This window comes from Lethenteron reissneri, chromosome 23 (genome assembly GCF_015708825.2).
Source record: "Lethenteron reissneri isolate LAM-NWPU_2019-01 chromosome 23, ASM1570882v1, whole genome shotgun sequence".
NCBI lineage: Eukaryota > Metazoa > Chordata > Hyperoartia > Petromyzontiformes > Petromyzontidae > Lethenteron > Lethenteron reissneri.
This window is the reverse complement of record NC_083801.1, coordinates 11,998,715-12,021,398: the sequence shown is the minus strand read 5'-3', so window position 1 is coordinate 12,021,398 and position 22,684 is coordinate 11,998,715. Positions and strand designations below refer to the sequence as shown.

The 22,684-nt window shown below is 43.2% G+C and overlaps 2 protein-coding genes across 2 annotated transcripts; one reads left to right on the top strand and one right to left on the bottom strand.

Annotated features, from left to right (window-relative positions):
* The first annotated feature begins 110 nt into the window (after positions 1-110).
* PNKD (PNKD metallo-beta-lactamase domain containing) lies at positions 111-8,544 on the top strand. The gene is made up of 9 exons (XM_061557205.1): positions 111-201; positions 2,896-3,011; positions 3,281-3,393; positions 3,710-3,768; positions 4,186-4,275; positions 6,144-6,307; positions 6,428-6,514; positions 7,086-7,201; positions 7,710-8,544. The coding sequence occupies exons 1-9, from the start codon at positions 164-166 to the stop codon at positions 7,884-7,886; spliced, it is 960 nt and encodes a 319-aa protein (XP_061413189.1). The 5' UTR covers positions 111-163; the 3' UTR covers positions 7,887-8,544.
* A 717-nt stretch (positions 8,545-9,261) lies between these two features.
* ABCF2 (ATP binding cassette subfamily F member 2) lies at positions 9,262-17,306 on the bottom strand. Its single transcript, XM_061557204.1, has 15 exons — positions 17,149-17,306; positions 14,336-14,498; positions 13,765-13,974; positions 13,449-13,631; positions 13,063-13,234; positions 12,821-12,916; positions 12,484-12,586; positions 12,275-12,370; positions 11,975-12,094; positions 11,748-11,837; positions 11,390-11,500; positions 11,233-11,295; positions 10,974-11,102; positions 10,662-10,865; positions 9,262-10,218 (listed from the first exon to the last, which is right to left on the bottom strand). Exons 2-15 carry the CDS (start codon positions 14,466-14,468, stop codon positions 10,084-10,086), a joined length of 1,845 nt encoding a protein of 614 aa, XP_061413188.1. The 5' UTR covers positions 14,469-14,498; positions 17,149-17,306; the 3' UTR covers positions 9,262-10,083.
* Positions 17,307-22,684: the final 5,378 nt, after the last annotated feature.

Genomic DNA, 22,684 nt, shown 5'->3' with positions numbered 1-22,684 from the left:
GGTCTGGGCACCCCCTCCCCCGCCCCCCCGGGGGGGTCTGAGTACCTCCCTCCCCCCCCCCGGGGGTCTGGGCCCCCCCCGCCCCGCCCCCTCTCGGGGTGCCCCCGCAGCGTCGTCCACGGGGGGCGCTGCTGCTGCTGCTGCTGCGCGCGGCGCTGGCGCCATGGCCCGCGCCGAGAGGCCGCTGCTCTTCACGCTCGCGTGAGTCGCCGCCGCCGTCGCGGCGGGACACCGGGAGGGCGGGGGGGGGCCCAGGTTGTTGGTGATGATGGTGTTGGTGATGATGGTGTTGGTGATGTCGACGGGGTTTGGTGATGGTGGTGGTGATGGTGGTGATGATGGTGGTGGTGATGGTGGTGGTGATAATGATGATGGTGGTGGTGGTGATGATGGTGGTGGTGATGGTGGTGATGATGATGGTGGTGGTGATGGTGGTGGTGATGATGATGATGTCGACGGGGTTTGGTGGTGGTGGTGGTGATGGTTGTGATGATGATGGTGGTGATGGATGTCGCGTCCTGCTGCTGCTGCTTCCGCACTGCGGTGGCCGCTGCTGCATTGTGCGAGCGTGAAGGCGGGAGTCGTGTTCCGGTTGTTGTTGTCGCAGGGTTACTCCTCGCTGTGCTGTGGCCGTGTGTGTACTCAGGCGTGGTATACAGAGGACATGTGTGTGCAGTCTACACACGCACACAGTGGACATGTGTGTGCAGTCTACACACACACAGTGTACATGTGTGTGCAGTGTACACACACACAGTGTACATGTGTGCAGTGTACACACACAGTGTACATGTGTGTGCAGTCTACACACGCACACAGTGGACATGTGTGTGCAGTCTACACACACACAGTGTACATGTGTGTGCAGTGTACACACACACAGTGTACATGTGTGCAGTGTACACACACAGTGTACATGTGTGTGCAGTCTACACACACACAGTGTACATGTGTGTCCAGTGTACACACACACAGTGGACATGTGTGTGCAGTGTACACACACACAGTGTACATGTGTGTGCAGTGTACACACACAGTGTACATGTGTGTGCAGTCTACACACACACAGTGTACATGTGTGTCCAGTGTACACAAACACACAGTGTACATGTGTGTGCAGTGTACACACACACAGTGTACATGTGTGCAGTGTACACACACAGTGTACATGTGTGTGCAGTCTACACACACACAGTGTACATGTGTGTCCAGTGTACACACACACAGTGGACATGTGTGTGCAGTGTACACACACACAGTGTACATGTGTGTGCAGTGTACACACACAGTGTACATGTGTGTGCAGTCTACACACACACAGTGTACATGTGTGTCCAGTGTACACACACACACAGTGTACATGTGTGTGCAGTGTACACACACACAGTGTACATGTGTGCAGTGTACACACACACAGTGGACATGTGTGTGCAGTGTACACACACAGTGCACATGTGTGTGCAATCTACACACACACAGTGTACACACATAGTGCACAGATGTGCACATCTGTACACTGGTATGCAGTTTACACGGTGTTAGGTGCCCAGCATACACAGTATACGTGTAGCCGGTATACGCAATATGTGCATATGACAGTACACATAGTTTACACACGTGTGGAGTCTACGCAGATTTGCACGTGGCAGTGCACACGTGTGCTATATGCACAGTATACACCCACACAGTGTACACTCGGCACTTGCATTTGAATGTGTGCAGTGTTCATATCGCTCTAAGGATGTGTAGCAAATTTTTACTTTGTAGCATACAGACATGTATTCCTGCATGCTGTCCTAAATGCTATATGTAACACGTTATGACATCCATGTGCATAGTAATTGTATTTTAGCAGTGTAAGTGCTAAATGTGCAACCGTCATGAACCATCATTCAGTGGCCTAACAGTGATATAAATAATGTAATGGGTTACGTAACACACTGTAATTGCTGGAATCCGGTTTTTCGTTTTGATGTAATCGGCTTAAGTATTGTTAAGAATGGCTGTTCAATGATGCGAGAGCTTAGACAATGGTGTCTGTAGAGTTACCACTGTTCTGACATGGGATATCCTTTGCCCAAATTATACAAATGTCCTTTCATACGAAACTTCTGGTCGCCCACACAAACTACCTTAATTTCAGATAATATAAAAAAATATGTTGTGCTGTTAGTGGGGCCTATTTGCCAGTATCAAAGTTTAAAAAAGTAAGACTAGGTTTTTACCCTTTCTGGCAATAAACAGGTGTTTTTTCATACTTTGATACTGGCAAAAATGTCCCATGTTGTAGCTGCTCACCCCGAGCTATAAATATTCTGATGGTGCATTGTCTTTGTATTGTTCGCCTTTTGGCGTTCTCTGGTCTGACACTGGTGAAACTAGGCCCTAAAGAACGCTGTTTATGGTGTAGACCAATCAGTTTCAAAGACAATGCATATATTATCAGCATGTGTGTCGGCATGTTCACCACAAGTACGTGTGGTGAATGCAGACTTGATTCCTTGCAAAAGGTTTCCATTTGGTGTTTGAACATCTTAACACCTGTTTTATTGTCAGAAAGGGTAAAACCTATTGTTTTTTCATACGGTGCTATCACTGTTTTCAACTTGTGATTCACATGGGCCTTTTGACACTCCGGTTGGATCAATAGGGCCCTATTGGGTGTGGCGGGACGTGGTTTCAGTTTAGACACTGGGATCATTCGCTGTGAACTAAAGGAAGCCCCATAGATGTGCTACTATGGCCCCCCTCCGAAGCTGAGACCTACTAATGTATTATTGTTGTGTGGCTGACCCGGACTCATAGATAGATCTGGTCGCTGTTCCATTTCCCAGCGTCAACCACTTGTCCCTGCACATTAATTTGCCATGTCCATATCGATTGCTGACCCACCAGGTACACGCTGTATACCAAGACGAAGTTGGGGTATGTTTATCACAAGCGCCAATTGAAGCAGGCAAGGGAACATTTCCCTGGGGGACATTCAACTGTAAAGCCAGTCATCTATCATGGTGCGTTTACCCTATCATTGCACACACCTTTTAAAGTACTCTTGCTGTTAAAATTGAAAATTGTAATTCTGATGTGTTATCACGTCTTCGATATGTAACTCATTAAAACATATATTTTAAAACATGTAATTGTACACTTTGATTTGTTTTTAATGGATACAATGTTTACAGTAATTTAAGTAAATTTTTTTTCAAATATTCTCAGTGAACTTTACTCATGTTGCATGGCTGTTTAATACGTGTATCTAACTCTCTGTGTAATTGAACAGGCCTGATGATCAGCCCCGTGCCCATTATGACGGATAATTACGGATATATGGTGACAGACCTGGAGTCTCGGACTGCAGTCGTATTGGACGCTTCTGACCCGCAAGCCATCGAGGTCTGTAATCACCTTCCCATGCACTCGTGTGTAGATTTTGGCAGTTGTGCTGTATAGCTCTCCGATGGTTATGTGTTGTACCGTGTGTTATTTGACATGATGTCTGACGTTTCGCTCCATGTGCTGGGAGCTTCTTCAGGAATTAGTTCCCCTTGTTATGATTTTCTGAAAAAGCACGCAATACGTGGAGTGAAACGTGGGACATTGTCCTGAACAACATGCAGTACAACCTGGACAGCCATCCCATTTATTACCAGGTATGCTTTTATGCATGCATTCGTGCATATATATTCAAACGATACATTTTTTTTTACAGGTTTGTATAGAACAAGAAGGTGTCACTCTCGAGGCTATCTTGGCCACTCACAAACACTGGTAAGAATTGGGACATGAGAGATGCGGCCTTGCACTCAAACTGAAAAGCCATAACTTTGAAATGGCAAAGAAATTCAACTCCGCTGTCAAAACAGAAAAAAGTTATTCATTTCTTAAAATGTCAAGGAGAAGCAATTAGAAATGTATTTGACACTAGTGAAGTCGATATCATGATAAAACACTATGAATGTGGTTTTTACATTGCTAGATTAGATATCCAATAATCAGTTTTATATTGAAAATAATTTTCTGCAGAAATAATACACATGGAAGGAAGGTGGATGAGAGTTTATTTTGCCTTGGGCAACCTGCAGACTAATGTTTGGATGACGGTGTTATTGGGCAGTTGAGATATAATCATTACTGTTATAAATCTTGCATTAAATACTGCATTTTGTTCCTATGTTTTCTTTCAAGGGACCACAGTGGAGGAAATCAGGTTTTAAAGAAAATTTACAAGTGTCCTGTATATGGTTGCCCACATGACAACATTCCAGGATTAACTAAGTATGTTATTTCATATTTGTAAAAAAACGCACATTGCAACATTCATCAAGGATTCACTTGCAATCGTTCTGAGTGCAATGCAACTCCATCCATTTCAGCTAATCACAAAAAAAAACTCCCCCGTAATGCACCCAATCTTGTCAGAGATCAGGAGTGAAACAGGTTTTAGCCTGAACAGTCTTCTGAAGGGCAATCACTATGCATAAAACAGGTGTTGTAGCTGCTGCAAGGCTACATTGTCAGCAGATAGAAGTGCAATAAAAATCTATGCTTTCCACCTTCGTCAACCCCACTGACCAATGTGGTCAAGTGTGTTAATATAAATCCACGGGGCATATGGCATGGGGAGGCCCTCATCCAGCATTGGATTGACAAAACAGTGGTAACGTACATATATGGGACATGATGCATTAAGTCAAATCCAGCTGCTGAGAACATTTAAACTACTGTACAATATCTGCTACCAAATATCCACAGAGACATGCAAACTACAAGGGATTCATCTTCTTGGCAAACATATTGGAACAACGCGAATGTCCAGAATAAACACCTCATTCGAGACACAAACATCGCACCCCCCCCTCGCGGCTTTAACATTCCTCAAAGACACTGGTGTACAATTAACCACATAAGAACATCAATGGGCCGATGGGCACATTGCTTTAATGAATGGAAAATTAAAGACAAGTCACAATACAATTGTGGCTAATTGGTGTTTAACATGTGCAAAGAAGCAGGAATAGCCAAATGAATCCAACTCATTACGTGACCACCTTGCAGGCCAACCCTAAAGTTGGTAATTCTAGGTAATCTCCCATCCAAGTGCAGCAGAGTTCGATTAATTCATGGCAAGGCCTAGCCATGGATCCTATAGTCTGCAGTACGCTGTAGAAAATCCAATAATTTGAGGCAAAAATATTTGCGCCATGGCGGTGTATCATGGATTTTAGGGGTTTATAGGTGCGCAACTCTGTTAATGTGGCGAAAATGTGGATTGCATAAGTATTGCATGTGAATATAAACTTCAATAATTCACAAAAAAATATTGGAGTTTCACTGTTTCTCCTGAAACCCATGTTAAATGTTTTTGCATAAAAGACTTAATTTTCAAGTCTAACCCATGCAAAAATACTAACTACTCAACAAATATCGTTAGCAGTCTGTGATATACACCAAAAAAATCTGCCTCCATTTCGTCTGCATGTCCATTTGTCTCTCTGCATCGTTGTTTGTCTTTGCATCTCCACAGTGCACCATAGTTTATGGGAGAGCTCCAACAATCTGCGGAAAAATCACATTTTAGGATCACCACCACCGCAAATTATAGGAGTTGTTGCAAACTCACGCTCAAGTTGTCAGATCTTATGAGATTGGCTGCACGTAGGGTCATCCGAATTATCACTTTGAATGGTGGAATATTATTTTTGTGTGTAATGGAATATTTGATGATGTAAAAGTATACCTGTTCAGTCATAAGTATAGAGACTAAAAGGGTATAGAAAATAATTTTTAATATTTATGCTTTCATGGATACTGACATTTACCACCGTTCCTTTTTGACGTTTTTAAAATTTATCGTGTTATTCCTTTAATATCATTGCTCCTCTGACCCATCACAACACTAACTGTTTTTTTTAACGATCATGAATCCTTTATTCAAGTGGCACCAGGCTCCACAGGAAATTAATATTAATCATCTTTTGCATCACAATATAATATTTTAAAGTAATTTGAAAAAGAAACTGTTTGCGTTATTTAAAGAAACACCAATGTACTCGTATACAAAAGTAGCATTGCGATACACCGTGGTATTTGTAGTAAGCCCATATGTGCACTGGTGTAAGTGGGATCAACTGTATGGACTGCAGCCCCGTGGCTGACGGAGAGGAGCTGCGGTTTGGACGGCTCTGTTTCCGTGCCCGATTCACCCCAGGCCACACGGTGGGGCACATGGTTTACGTGTTGGATGGCCAACCCTTTGGTGCACCTGACTGCCTCTTCTCTGGAGACCTACTTTTTCTCGCTGGCTGTGGTAGGATCGTGACATCGCCAACATTTTATTTACCACCATTTATAGTAATTCCACTGCTGCTTTATGTTATAGTGTAACTTGATTTTTTTTGTAATTTTACTGTATTTGTTATTTCACCAGGCAGAATGTTTGAAGGAACACCGGAGACGATGTTGTCATCGCTAGACATTGTAAGCAGTCTGGCAGACAGCACACTGCTATTTCCAGGTACATTGGGCATCGGATGATTCCATTTCAAAGTAAATAGGGTTTCCATGATATAATTGATCACAATGCGATATGATCCTATATGAAATTTCACGATGACTTATCGCGTTACCAGTTTCCCATATCTAAAAGCAATTAGCATTTTATAGCAGTTTACGGAACCGTACATCCAGTACCAATAAAAACATACTTTAAAGTTCTTCAGCTCCATTGCACTTATCTAAAGTCTGCCGTAAGTCTTTGTCGCCATTACTAAAATTAGTAGCTGTAAACTTATTTGCTGATCACACAAAATACCCTGTTATCATATAATCATGTGGTCGATTAGTAATGAAATTATTCTTACCAATTTGATGTTTATTTCTTTACAACTTTAATCATTGAGCTTGTTATTTTACAAAAAAATATTTAGGCAATAAGATACTGGAGAGATAAAATAGCTTTCCACACGATTTGATTGTGGATCTTATACAACACAATATATTGATGTTATATATTTTAGAGAAGGCCAATTGTGATGTTGAAGTGTAAATCCAACGTACACCATGAATGTTGTGTTCCTGGAGAGCAGGCCATGAGTGTGCACTTGACAACCTCAGCTTTGCGGTTGAGATGGAGCCTGATAATCCAGCCATCCTGCTGAAGCTGGACTGGGTTGCGCAACAGCGACGAGAGAAGCTGTCTACGGTGAGATGCTTCACACGTGACATTTAGAGATTTCACGGCAGTGCCGTTTTCAATATTTTCCTTAATTTACCTATGAAAGCATCGCTGAATTTCTATTTTTAGGAGGGTCCTGCATTAGGATGTTTTGCAAATTTTATAAAAGTGTTCGGATGTGAAAGGAAACTGGAGTATCTGGTGAACTCCCACTTGCTCAAAGCTCCACACATTCCTGTAATGCCATCTCCAGTTCTGGAGGTTGCGACTGGCACTGATAATCACCAAAATTCCATTTCAAAATATGGTGTCTTTAGGGTAGTTTTCATTAAATATTGCAATTTTTATTGTATCTGCTGAAGTGTACGGAACTTTTGTTAAAACAATGCATCCGAGTATCTTTAGAAAATATATTTTTAGTATTACATATTTCTGAAACACTATAAAAATAAGCAAATCTTGCTTTGAGATACATGAACTGGTAAATGTTGGGATTCGTCCAATTGTTAAAAAAGAGTGATGTGCCTGTCACCAGTGCCCATCAAGCATCGGGGAAGAGAAGCAGTACAACCCTTTTCTACGCACACGATCCACGGCATTGCAGGCTGTGCTGGGCCTTGTTCAGCCTGCAGGAACCGAGGAGAGTGCTTTCCATGCACACGTGCTGGAGGATCTGCGGCATCGCAAGGACTCCTTCAAAGGAAAAAGCTAGCTGCCACCACCACCAGACTCCTTCATACATAGCTGCATTTTAGCTGTTATTTTGACAAGGACTCCTCCAGAAGAATGGCTTTCCAGTGTGAAGTACCATCAGAGCACCTTCTGAAGAATCGATACATGTTCTGTCCACGGGTCTGATGCAATTTGTTCCTCCACGTTACCGTCTTCCACTGCTCTCTGCGTACAACCTTTGAGCAGTCAATCTGAAGATGAATACTCACCAGTTTAGCCAGGTTACGTAAATGCCTTTGCATGGGAAACGTGAATAACCATGAGGACCACGATTCATCTAAAACTTTCAAGGTTCGGGTTACGAAACAGTGGCCTACTTTGGGGTCTTTGAAGACTGTCCAATGTACAGCAGAGCAATATGTATTGGTAAAGTCCTGCACCATTCCAGGTCAGCCAGGTGAACCAAACCATAAGTGGCTACACTATTGCAAAGGACTTTCAAAATGTACAGGTCAAGTCACATACACTGGTGATACTTGGCAATAGGTGCATTATGAATAAAAACATTTGTATACATTTAACACCGTTTTAATAACACGACTGCATGATTTACAAATCAACATGCCAAAAACCAACCTTGGGTTAAAAGGGTACATCTTTGTGCAAATTGTTTTGATATTAAACGTTAAATGAGTTCAGCTATGTCTGCTTTAAGAATTTTTTTTAAAATAAGCATCGTCTACACAAGGACTTCAATTTGGTGCAACAGAAGCAATTACTGCATTAAATCTCAAGCTAAGATAATCAAACTCGTGAGTTCCTACTTTGACTACTTTGCTCCTGCATTTCAAAGTGCCTTATGAACAATTAACCTATTTGAAATTACAAATGCCACAGCTGCAGAAGTCCCTTAAAGCTGGCATCATTTTACAGTGCAATCTATATAAGGGAAATTTGTGAATGTGTCTGTTCTAAATGTTTAGCATACTTCCTGACATGCAACAAACTTGAAATTTGCCATGTGGGTTCTTTCCAGACTGTACACCATGCAAAAATTATAAGACTGGTAAAAAAAATTGGGGGGGGGGGGGGCGGCGCAATAATGCATATTTTTTGCACGGCAGTGAGCTGTGATGTCACATCTGTCATGTCACCCACACATGCAGTGCTTAGCACACTGCGCTACGAACCTTGGCGACCCGAGTTCGATTCCCACTCAGTCGCCACCGGTGACGATTATTTCAACCGGTCCTGGGCCTCCCCTAGTTCGACTCAGCCTGAAACGAGTAACTGGTGTGAACATCACTGGGGAGACAAAGGCGGCCAGGCGTGGTGAATCCAAGTCCCGTGCAAAGTCGGGTAGTAAAGCTAGTGTAGTATAAAACCGCGCAGTAAACAGATTGCCAAAATTTCAAGGTGTTTCTACTACTTTATTTTATTACATCGTATACACAACAGTGGGCTGTACACAAGTCATACTTCACCATTTCATTCTGAAAAAGTTTTTCATCCTTAGTAAATATATTAAGTGTGAAAATAATTGGAGAGCAATAGGTTCTCCTGCACTGGTCATATTTCTTGAAATACTGCAAATGGTGAGCCTGTGCAAAACACGAGCCAAGCTGATGACATCAGCAGGGTCCTCACTCGGCATTGACTATTATAAGGAGTTGATACCACAAACATTGGTAGGGCAGTCTGCAAGACCAATTGTACAGCCTCACAGACATATTTTGCTGCTAACTTAAATATTGGTGGGGAAAATTAAATTGTTCATAACGTGGCATTTCGTGATTAAGTTATCAATCGAAGTCATTCATTTTATAGGCCGCCAAAAGGCTAGTATACAGCCTCAGTCAAGCACATAAGATATATAATTAATGTATTTACATAACGGTAAAATATAACAAAACAGTGACTTATGATAACAAAGAGTCCTAATGTATTGCAGCTTTTTTAAAAAGCAGCTATGCAGGGCACAGTGCAGGAGCTTCATGCACTAATGTAGGCGGCTTTGGGCACTCAAGATATCTGGCACAATCTATAATGTGGAGTTCAACGTTTCTACTTTTGATAATCGGATGTTTGGCCAGAGGGCCAACGGCAAGCGTATCTTTCACTTTTGGTGAAAATGACAGGTGGTGCAGAGATTTCTTCTGGTTAAGTTACGGTTGAAGGTAATTCAGCTGAAGGCAGCACAGTACAAGCTTTGCATGCCTTGGCACTGCAGAAGCTTATCACATGTCAACAGACTTGGTGAGGTTGGGATCATGGTCCACAACCTTGTTCTTCAGGTGCTCCTTATAAGCCTGAATGCCTCCTTTCCACTTGGTGATTGTTGCATGTTCACACACCCAAATCTCTTGAGCAACCTGTAACAAAAGATTTGCAAGTTAGAATTTTGTAACCCACTAATCATCCACCCAAAATTTTCACTCATGTCCCCAATGTATTAATGGTTTGGTTTACCCTTTGCAATGTGAAAACATGCACGCGAAAAGCATAATATTAAGTAGAAAACCAACAACGTGGATGTTTGTATGACATTACTTGGAAGGGGATGTTTTTTTCATATACATCTATTTCTAGTTCTTAGAGATTAACATTATTTCATTTAAAACACCTTTATCCAAGTTAACAAGTGGTAGACTTTAAAGAGATGGAATGAATGCAAAGCTACAGGTTTAACCACATTGTAACAATTATTGCGTAAAAAGGGAGCCTCTCCCACGATGACAATCCACTTTTAGTCCAATCAGCTGCATTCATAATCCTAAACGAAAGCCTGCTATGAAAACACCGATTTTTGCATTACCTGCTGGATGAGACGGAAGTCATGGCTAACCAGCATCATTCCACCTTCAAACTCATTGATGGCTTCTGCCAGTGCGTCGATAGTCTCCATGTCCAGATGGTTGGTAGGCTCGTCAAGGAAGAGCATGTGTGGCGTTTGCCAAGCCAGCCAAGCAAAGCACACGCGGCACTTTTGACCATCCGAAAGGCTCCGGATTGGACTGACCTGCATAATACATAGTCAAACAGTTAGAAATATATAAATACACATACCAATTTCATAACTTACACAAACCAAGTTTGGCAGGGAGCTTCAGTGCTGTAATTTACTTACTTGCTGTTTTCCTGTCAACCCGTAACGGCCAATTATCTTCCTCATCTCCTCTTTTTCTTTCACGTCTGGGTAGCACTTCATCATGTAGTCCAGAGGGGATAAGTCAAGATCCAGTTGCTCTGTCAGATGCTGCGCAACATCAAAGAATGCAGGTTTAACAAATTATTGTAGGATTCCAAGAAACTGAGCAAAAATCAATGACCAAGAGCACTAATAATCACAACTACCACTTGTATAAAAAATAAATCTATAAGCCTACCTGGTGATATCGTCCAATCTTCACATGAGAGTGCTTTCTGATCATGCCATCTGTAGGAAGAAGCTAAAGAACAAAACAAGTATAAATTCCATGTTACGTAATATTAATTAACACGTAGCATTACAAATGCCAAAAAACACATGCAAAGAATTCTCACCTCTCCAGCCAAAAGCTTGAGTAGAGTTGACTTTCCAGCACCATTGGGTCCCACAAGTGCAACTCGAGAATCCAGGTCAATTCCAAACTCAAGGGCTTTGTAGATCAATGGCTGTGTAAGTACATAACATCGAGATTAATACAGTTCTTCATCAGTCTTGTTAAAATTGAATTGCACTCCATGCCAAGGTCAGTTTGAATTTCGCTTCAAGGTATTTTTTTCATCGCACTCCAAGCAAGAGAAACCTGTTGTCATTTTAAGAGTGCTGGAATTCGGCCTTTTAGTTCATCATTCATTGGCAAGCTGTCCACCCAATTTTTAAGACACTTTTCTTGGAGGTAATGTACAAGGTACCTACCCCATCGTCAGTGTACTTAAAGCTGACGTGCTGCACCATGATGACTGGTGGAGGAATCTTGCCACATGCCGGGAAAAAGAAAGACAGCGTCTATAGAAAAGAAGAAACGCAAAAAAAATAACACTTCATTATTAGAAGATATAAAGACCAAAACATATTGGTAATTTGTGAAACATTTTTGACTGGAAGTTTTTATTTCAGTAAAAATATTAATTTTCATTACAAACCTTGTCATTGACGATGCGCTCCGTTAATCCTGAAGACACCATCTTTTGCAGGGTCTTTTCCTTGCTCTGGGCCTGTCGAGCTAGTTTGGCACTGCCATGACCAAACCGTGCTATGTAGTTCTGTGCAAGAAATAAAACCCAGACAATAAATGTAATGGGTTTAAAAAATACAAATATCAATTTAAATCTAAAATTGCTTTTTCTTCACAATTACACACAGATGCCATATGTAGATGTATCCGACATTAAAATAACTGTTAACAATGCCAGGTTTTAAAACAATAAATATGGGGAAATAACCTTCATATGTGCAATCTGATCTTGCTCCCAGTTGAATTTCTTCATCTGATGGTCCTCCAACTCCAGTCTGGTTTTCACGTATTGATCGTAGTTCCCCTGAAAAAAGCATACTTTTAACAAAAATATCGTACCCCTATATGCTTAACTTTTTACCACTCAAAGAACAGCAGATGTAATTATTAAGAACATCTTTATATTTGAAATCGTACCGTGAAAACCTTCAGTTTTCGGTTGTGCAAGTGGATGATGTTTGTACAAACGCCATTGAGAAAGTCTTGTGAGTGAGAAATGACGATCAGAATACGCTTGAACCTACAGAAAAAAACAATCAGCTGAATTTGACATTACTTTCACATGCCCATATTGACAAAGTGCACAATCTTGGCAACATTGAACAGAAAGTAAATATAACAATGCATAAATACCCCACACTCATAACTTGACAAACATTAAATGGTGATGACTGAACCAGCCAGTATGAAGTGTTGTTACATCTCAGATGTTTTACTCAAGTGTTAAGTAGGCTTTAAGAAAATGTGCACGCACGTTTTCAGCTCCTCTTCCAGCCACACACATGCATCCAAGTCCAGATGGTTGGTGGGTTCATCGAGAAGCAGCATGAATGGCCGAATGAACAAGGCCCTGTAAACAGAGAACACAATGGTCAGGAAATTAAAATACAAAACAAGCTCAACTATTAAACCTGATGTGCTTGATACCACAGCATACATTTTACATGATCTACATAAAATGACAAAACTGTGCAAAAAGTGTGAATTGTGTTTTACCTCGACAAGGCAACTCTCATTCTCCAGCCACCACTGAAGTCTTTCATTTTCTTGCGCTGCATGGCAGGAGAGAATCCAAGGCCATGCAGGATGCGTGCTGCCCTCATCTCGGCCTTGGATGCATCCAGCTCTTCCAGTCGCTCATAGATTTCCATCAGCTTTTCACTTTCGGCTATTGGAACACAAACCCAAGGAAGGTTAATTCTGTTTTTGTCCAGGCATAAAAAGATAACTCGCCATGAATTTTATGTGAATATATCACGATAAATGCTGTTTCCCCCCCACCCCCATTACCTATGAAACAAAATAAAGTAATGTTTTTGGTTAAATAGCAGCACATCAATCCCAGCACCACTAAATGATCTTCAGGGAAAGCAGATGCTTACAGTCCTCGTGGGCCAGCCTCTCCGCCTCCTTTTCCAGTACAATACGCTCCGTGTCTACTTCCATGACACACTGCAGCGCTGTCTTGTCACTGGGTGGCATCTCCCGCGTCAGGTGGTAGATGTCTATGTGCTCAGGGATGGGCAGCTCCCGGGTGCCAATCGTAGAAAGGAGCATCGATTTCCCTGTGGTGACACCAGTGATGCATATCATCTCACCACATCACACACATCCTTGCATACTAGAAATCATATCGTGAAAAATGTATGAAACGGTACACTATGCAAATGGTGGTAAAACCAGGGAAACAAAGCGGACCTGTGCCATTGAGGCCAATGAGGCCGTAACGGCGACCAGAGTTGAGCTCCAGCTGTGTGTCAGAGAGCAGCTCCTGGCCGTGGAAGGTGAGTGACATGTTGATAATGTGCACGTCCATGCTGTTGGGGTGGGATGCAAGAACGCCTGTACAAGCCCGTGCTTCTGCTTTCTTGAGCTCCATCTCATCCAGCTGCTCCGCCAGTGCTAAAACTGCAACAAAGAATGCTTTTCCATCAAGGGTCCAGAAACACATGAATTGTACTCACAAATTCAACTCTCATAATTGTATAGATTGTCATGTTTTTAATACTACACAATTTGTGAAGTGACAACTTAAAGGTTTTGTAAATTATGAGAAGCAATAACTGTTTTAGGAAAACAGATTTTAAGCTTAATACATTATCCCTGCTTTAATGAATGTCGATATTAAATAAAATATATTTTCCAACATTTCAATTGAGCTCCATAGAATCACGACAGACCTAACCTATCAATGAGACAGCGAACATGGCACTGTATACATACATTGTATTAAACAACAATTATACAAAAGGATTGTATTAAGCCGTACCAGATTCGCCATCTGCAGCCGCGCCGTTGGTCAGCTCCTCCTCGGCACTGGTCTTTTCCTTGGGCCGGGCGCCACGACCCTTTGCTGCCTCCTTCTTCTTTGCTGCTTTCTTCTTGGCCAGGTCGGACGGCATTTTCAAAGGCTGGCTCGACACTACACAGCACTGCATACCATAAACATGAGCCATGCGTTTAGTGTGGCGCACTGCAGGTTTCGTAACAAAAAGCATTTGTTCAATACGTTAAGCTATTTTTTAAAAGTTATCACATTAGACATATGTACATGAAACATGAGAATACGACTGCCAAAATGTTATGTAATATACACACTGCGGTCCTGCTGGAGGAAAGTTAACTGCCGATTTGTATTTAAATCTGTTCAAATGGCTTTATGCCGCATTTAAAAAGCAAACAATTTTATGAATTAAACTTAATCCTTTGGTTCTGTTAACTAAGCCTGTCGAGACGTAACATGTATTTTCCATCAACTACACCTGACGATGCAACTGCATTAATCCAGTATACATTAATTATGGTGGTCACAAAAGTACACCAAAGCACTGCAAATCAAACACAAGCTGACGCAGCAAAACGCAAATAAACGATTTTAAAGTCAGCAGTTCACCGAACCAAGGTTCAGCGCATATTAATAAATTAACCAAAATAGTGACTGTGCATTTAGTGTTCTTGGCCTAAGCACTGTACAATCTATTTTTTCCCATCCCATCCTTGCTGTGGCCACAGGCTGAGACTAAGCACAAGGGCATGCGTGGTGCTTGTGGGAGAAGCAAGTGGAATTAAGGGAGGGGGGAAATTGTAAATACAAGGGTGAAAGATAAAATTTAGCAAGGCAGAAGGTTAAACAGAGGGGAGATGATGCCAACAGAATGGGTGAGTGGACCCCATGGGGAGTAGTTGCAAAGCCAAGAGAAACTGGGGGAAATTGAAAGAGAATTATGGAAGTTGGAAGATGCTGAGAAAAAAAATCGAAAGCCTGATCGAGGAAAAAAAGGCCCAGGACAAGCGAGAAGTCAACAAACTGAATGGAAAAGGACTGGGGAAACGTTGTCAAATACAGCAGCAACATTCTAAAATGGACGTTACCACTTTAAATCATGCAATGGACAAGCAAATGAATGGATGTGAGGAAGGGAAACAGTAAAAAAATAATTACCTGTAACCAAAAACATGTTAAAGAAATACAATACTCGCAAAACAGATTAAAAACAGAACTATGTTGTATTATTCAGAGAAGAATGAACAAATCAACACAAAAAATATTCACATCACAGTAAGCTATGAGAGCATGAAAGCTTGGAAATGACATTGAGAAACGAAAGAACATTTGGATCAGAGAACAAGACAGGGACATGATATTAACTTGCGAAAAGTGGGCTGAGCAGAACACCTAGCTATAGGTATAATGGCAGAGAGGAGGTTCAGCATTGAGATAGCGCGATACAAGCTTGTCTGCTACATGTATTGTTGTATCGCTAGATCGAGACGATGTCAGTCCACACTGTTTCGTTGCTTTGTGGAGGCATTCATATTAAGAGGATAATATTGGGGAACCAGCAGATGTCGGGATAGGTAAGCGAAGAGACCCAGAGGAATGAGACCGAGAGTTAAGGAGGAGTGCAAGAGGAACTAAATGATCGACCGAGGAGTGAGGAGTTGAAGACAAAGACGGGATTTTTGATGGATAAGGCCAAAGAAAGGCAACGGTGAAGCCAATAATTGGCACGACTGCAGAACGTATCGCAGGAGACAACGGGGAGGGCTGTGAGCTAAAAAGACGGGGCTATTATAGATTTTTTTCCCCTTTCAACAATTGTATCGACGTTATTGTGACGAGACGAAATAATCCCATCGGATCTTTCGTAAGAGTAAACGCATCCTTGAAGGAATCAACTGCAGGAGTTGTAGTCCTTACACTACCGCATATCCACACGAGGGGGTGGCGCTCTCACAATGGTCCTGCTGCTTGGGAAATGGTCGTCGCATCGTCGTCGAATGTGGAGAATCATCAGCGGTGGAATTTAACCAAATTTCTTAACTGTGGAACCAACGCTTACAATTTTTGCCCAGTCACTACTGGCCGGGTTGAAATTATCAACTAACTCGACTTGAGAACCCGCGCTTTGATCACAGATGTCTGTCCAGATCGAGAGAGAACAGGGCAGGGAGATCATGTTAAAGAAGAAGACGACGGCAGCCCACGATAGGCGGAGGAAGCCAAGGAATTAAAGACCGGAGAAGACCCACGACTGTCAGGAGATTCGTAGCGCCCGGAAAAGAGAACACGAAAGTCGCTAAATGGCGGTCGAGGTTAGGAAAGGCGAGGATGAAGGCAGAGGGGGGGGGGTGGAGGGGAGGAAAAGTCCCGGGAGAGACCACGAACGCAGCGACGAGGCTGGAGTCGACCGCATCAACAGCGGGTCGCGAAATAATAAAAGTGACCGGGAGATGACGATGAAAAAGAATTCGCCCGGGCAGAAAGCCGGCAGAGGCCGAGGCAGGGCAAGTCACAGGGACGGGAAACCAGGAGAGGCGCGACAGGGACGACTGAGCGAGACACCCCCAGCATCAATACGTATTCTGACTCTGACCAAGGAGGTCAAAGAAGCAGCAGCAGCGGCTGAGGCTGCAGAGGCTGCTGAGGCGGCGCCACGAGGAGAGGCCGCAAGGCCACGAGGAGGAGGCCGCAGCGCCTCGCACAAAGAGCGCCTCTCGCGCGCCGCCGCGGTCACCCACGCCGCTCGCGACTCTCTCGCGACGCGGCCACGACTCGCGGCCGGTCGCGTTGAGACTCACAGCGGGAGAATGCGAAGAGGAAGGGGGGGAGCGAGACGATGGAGACGATGGCGGTGGTGACGGTGGCGGTGGCGGCGGCGGCCGAGGGAGGAGCGCGCGGGACGAGAGACCGAGCAAGACGCCGGCTCCGGCGGAAGAGGTGGAAGCCGGTGACGTCACCTCCGGTGTGACGTCACGGGGCGGGGTCGGTACGCGCTCGCAGTGACGTAATTTCCGGGTTGGGGGAAAGGGGGTTGGGGGGTTGGGGAAAGGGGGTTGGGGGGAGGGGGTTTGGGGGGAGGGGGGTTGGGGGGAGGGAGGGGGGTTCAGGGGAGGGGGGTTGGGGGGAAGGGGGTTGAGGGGAGGGGGGTTGGGAGGAGAGTTGGTTGGGGGGAGGGGGGTTGGGGGGAGGGCCAATGGTTTTAAAAAGTCACCCATGAATTTTGACTTAAAACTTTCGTGACTGTCGGAATTCATGTTATTTGGTTCGTTCGGTAAAGTCACGTGGATAGAAACATAATAAGAATTAAATAATAAACGTGAGCGTCCTGACAGTCTATAATGTAGGCTGTAGCCTGGTAGACTGTAGCCTGGTTTTTAAGCTGGTGAGCGTATTGGCAGTCTATAATGTAGACTGTAGCCAGGTTTTTAAGCTGGTGAGCGTATTGGCAGTCTATAATGTAGACTGTAGCCTGGTTTTTAAGCTGATGAGCGTATTGGCAGTCTATAATGTAGACTGTAGCCTGGTTTTTAAGCTGATGAGCGTATTGGCAGTCTAAAATGTAGACTGTAGCCTGGTTTTTAAGCTGATGAGCGTATTGGCAGTCTATAATGTAGACTGTAGCCTGGTTTTTAAGCTGATGAGCGTATTGGCAGTCTAAAATGTAGACGGTAGCCAGGTTTTTAAGCTGATGAGCGTATTGGCAGTCTATAATGTAGACTGTAGCCTGGTTTTTAAGCTGATGAGCGTATTGGCAGTCTAAAATGTAGACTGTAGCCTGGTTTTTAAGCTGATGAGCGTATTGGCAGTCTAAAATGTAGACTGTAGCCTGGTTTTTAAGCTGGTTAGTGTATTGGCAGTCTAAAATGTAGACGGTAGCCAGGTTTTTAAGCTGATGAGCGTATTGGCAGTCTATAATGTAGACTGTAGCCTGGTTTTTAAGCTGATGAGCGTATTGGCAGTCTATAATGTAGACTGTAGCCTGGTTTTTAAGCTGATGAGCGTATTGGCAGTCTAAAATGTAGACGGTAGCCTGTTTTTTAAGCTGATGAGCGTATTGGCAGTCTATAATGTAGACTGTAGCCTGGTTTTTAAGCTGGTGAGCGTATTGGCAGTCTATAATGTAGACTGTAGCCTGGTTTTTAAGCTGGTGAGTGTATTCCCAGTCTATAAAGTAGACTGTAGCCTGGTTTTTAAGCTGGTGAGCGTATTGGCAGTCTATAATATAGACTGTAGCCTGGTTTTTAAGCTGGTGACTGTATTCCCAGTCTATAATGTAGACTGTAGCCTGGTTTTTAAGCTGGTGAGCGTATTGGCAGTCTATAATGTAGACTGTAGCAATTGTTATTAAAATGAACCTGAGTAAGCGTACTGGCAGTTTATAATGTAGACTTATTCTGGTTCTTTCAGTAATGAAAATAAACACAAAAGCCACGACGTTTCGATCGCAACACAAGCGGTCGTCATCAGGAAAAGGGGGGTTAGCCTCTAAAGGCAAACTTCAAATCAAGATTAAACTTTATAAAGGTTGGGCTTAGCCCAAGTGAGTCACCAGCATGGACGGGAGGCAGCTAATGTTAATGTAGGAGAAAGCAAAGCCAACGCAGTTTGTCTACACCAGGGGTCGGCAACCTACAACTCCGGAGCCGCATGCGGCTCTTTACGGGCTGCTTCTTGACAATGAGTACGTAAATTTCTATTTAAAGCTTTCGTGACTGCAGGGATTCATCTTCTTGGTTCTTTCGGTAAAGTCACGTAGAAGGGAAGTAATAAAATAATAAAAATAAAACAATAAAATAAAATAATTCTCACGACGTTTCGGCCACAACGCAAGCAGCCGTCTTCAGGTGAAGAATGAGACACTACCAAACTAGGAGCTTATTATTTTATTACTTCCCTTCTACGTGACTTTACCGAAAGAACCAAGAAAATGAGTACGTATGTACTCAGATGCATTGTGGCTCTTGAAATACTGAATTTTGTACCGAATTGGAAAGAAATGGCTCTTCTTGTTATTTTGGTTGCCAACCCCTGGTCTACACCAATCAAAGGGCCACCAGGGAATCATTGCACCTCGCTCCACACATCCACACTGCTGACGGTGGAGGTTGACAAGAAAACACAAATCAAGTCATGACCCAAAGTGGTTGATGACATCTTTCCAATGATTGCTGAGTTTATAACCATCCTCTCGGTTGAAATTGTGTCAATATATGGATGGCTTCATGAACGAATCGGTATCTGCGGCAGCAGTTACATTGGGGAAACTAAGCGACATGTCTCCGACCGTGTTCGTGAGCATAAGGCAGATTTGAAACACGGTAGAACCAATACTTCTGCCGTGGCTGATCATTATTTTAATGCGGCTGGCTCACGAGAAATGTATTTCTCTAAGACGATTGTACTTTGCAAGCCTACTGGCTATCAACACATATTCGTTCATGAAGCCATCCATATATACCGACAATTTCAACCAAGAGGAAGGTTATAGACTCAGTAATCATTGGAAAGATGTCATCAACCACTTTGGGTCATGACTTGACTTGTGTTTTCTTGTCAATCAACCTCCACCGTCAGCAGTATGGTGTGTGGAGCGGGGTGTAGTGATTTCCTGGTGGCCCTTTGCTGCATTGGCATTGCTGCTGCATTTGCATTGCTGCTGCATTGGCATTGCTGCTGCATTGGCATTGTTGCTGCATTGGAATTGCTGCTGCATTGGCATTGCTGCTGCATTGACATTGCTGCTGCATTGGCATTGTTGCTGCATTGACATTGCTGCTGCATTGGCATTGTTGTTGCATTGACATTGTTGCTGCATTGCCATCCTTTGCAAGGAATCATGTCCGCATTAACCACACACATGGCGGTTTTAACGACACAACATTAACATTTACGTGATCTAATCCCCCCCCCCCCTCTTATTATGGTTTAAAAAAAAGTGGTGGTGCTTCTGATTGATTAGATTTGAGTTTTAACACATAGGCTTTCGCGACCAATATCATCCACATAATCCAGGTTTTTTGTGATAGATAGCGTAAATATATAAATGTGTCGTTAAACCCGCCACCACCCGGCACATCTAATTAGCAAGGTTTGTCATGTAAACGGAACATGCCAATTCCTTACTAGTACAGCTACACAGGTGTGTTGGAGAGCCAAGCCACAACATGTAGATTTTAAATTTTCCATTTAAAGCTTTCGTGACTGCAGGGATGCATCTTCTTGGTTCTTTCGGTAAAGTCACGTAGAAGGGAAGTAATAAAATAATAAAAATAAAAAAATAATTCTCACGACGTTTCGGCCACAACGCAAGCAGCCGTCCTCAGGTGAAGAATGAAACACCACCAAGCTTGGAGCGTATATTTAAGCTGAGTTGGAGGGGGGAAGAAGAGCGCCTTGACAAAAGAATTTGAATATCAAGAGGAATTTAGCATATTTATATCTGATAAATTCCTCCTGATATGCAAATTCTTAAATATACGCTCCAAGCTTGGTGGTGTTTCATTCTTCACCTGAGGACGGCTGCTTGCGTTGTGGCCGAAACGTCGTGAGAATTATTTTATTATGTTTTATTTTTATTGTTTTATTACTTCCCTTCTACGTGACTTTACCGAAAGAACCAAGAAGATGTAGATTTTAGGCGACGTCATTGTATTCTAATGAGGGCGGCCCACGTGCGGGCGGTTGCACTCAAAGGGTCAAAGGACACTGCGTGGAGGGCGCTGCAACAGGCGTCAAATTAATCGGCGACAAGATGAGTGATTAATTACGTTCCTGTGCAAGCAATCCGATCAGCGTCAAGGGGCGGCTTAAATATGGGCTTTCTTCGGTCAATACATCACGAAAGATTTAAAAAAAGATTTGACATTTCGCAGCGATGTGTTCGAGCATGGATCACGCTTTGTATCCTTAAAATTCGATCGATTCCGGCTCAATCGATCATTGTATCGTTCCACTATTCCTGATACGGGCAAATCCCACGCCGGATGACTCCATATATGGGCCTTCGACATGAACATAATTTATCATTAATTATGTCGCAGATTCATTGTATCCTGTTATAGCGCGTCACTCAACACACGGGGGGGGGGGGGTGCTGGTGACGTGCTCGCTAAGTTTGGACCGGGCACCCACCACTGCAGATGATTTTGAAATGCAGTGTTCACTATTTTCAGAAATGAGTGGGGGGGGGGGGCATTTTCGCCGATAAGGCAGAAGTCAGTGTGTGAGGGCCACCACACATTTTAAACCATTGGGGTTGACAGGGCGATGGGGGGGGGGTGTTTTCACATTTGTGTAAAGTATTGTCGTGGGCCCGCACCAAAGGCCAATCGGGATCGCCAGTGAAATGAAGAACACTGCTGTAAAAGAATAGGAGTTGCCTATAAGTTTATATCCAATACACATGATATATTTGTAGGTGGGTGAACCCATTGAGCGTGACCCGTTTTGGCTCCAGATGATTCACAATGGATTGGCTCATCAGGAATGTGACATCCTAATTCTCAGATTCCTCTACTGGCTCCCCAACCCTGCATATCAATTGCAAACCATGTTTTCAACATCCTCCACAGACTTACCCCTGTTTATCCCTCCCAACTCATCTCGCTCTACTAAACTTCCCCTATTACCCAGCGCTCAGACAACAAAGGGGCTTGTGTTTAAATTCCCAGTAAAGTTGATGGGAGATCATTTATGTCTACGACTCGCCCCTGGCCATCGGCATGAACCTTTACACGTTCAAACCCAAGCTCGAGTCCGTTCTTTGCCAATAGCTGCCTCTCAACGTGTCGTTCACTCTGTGCCATGTAAGTGTGTTGACCCTTGTCCCTTACTCCTTTTTATAATGGGTAAAGGTGCAGCTCTAAGATTGTTTGGGCACGCTGACGTTAGGGCTTCCATTTGCCAGAGCTCTCGATAATCCCTCTGGAGGGTGGTTTTTTTTTGCCTGTTTTTTTGCCAAGCTGTAAGAAGAGGTGGGAGTAGTCACACTTTACCCCACCACACGCTATCCAAATTTTTAACACAAAAGGGGACATACGCAAATCCCATACAACATGCGAGAAAAGCAAACGCTAATTGAGGATATAAAAAAACCGACACTTGGTGTTCACGTCATTGTATGTTGAGTGTGAAAAAAAACTACTTTGTACTGGTAACACAATGTTACCCCTTGGCGAACAAAGATATTAGTGCATTACTATGTGCTGAGTTTCGATTTAAACTTTCGTGACTGCAGGGATTCATCTTCTTGGTTCTTTCGGTTGCTTGTGTTGTGGCCGAAACGTCGTAAGAATTTAATTTTACGATGTTTTCTTTTTTATTATTTTATTATTT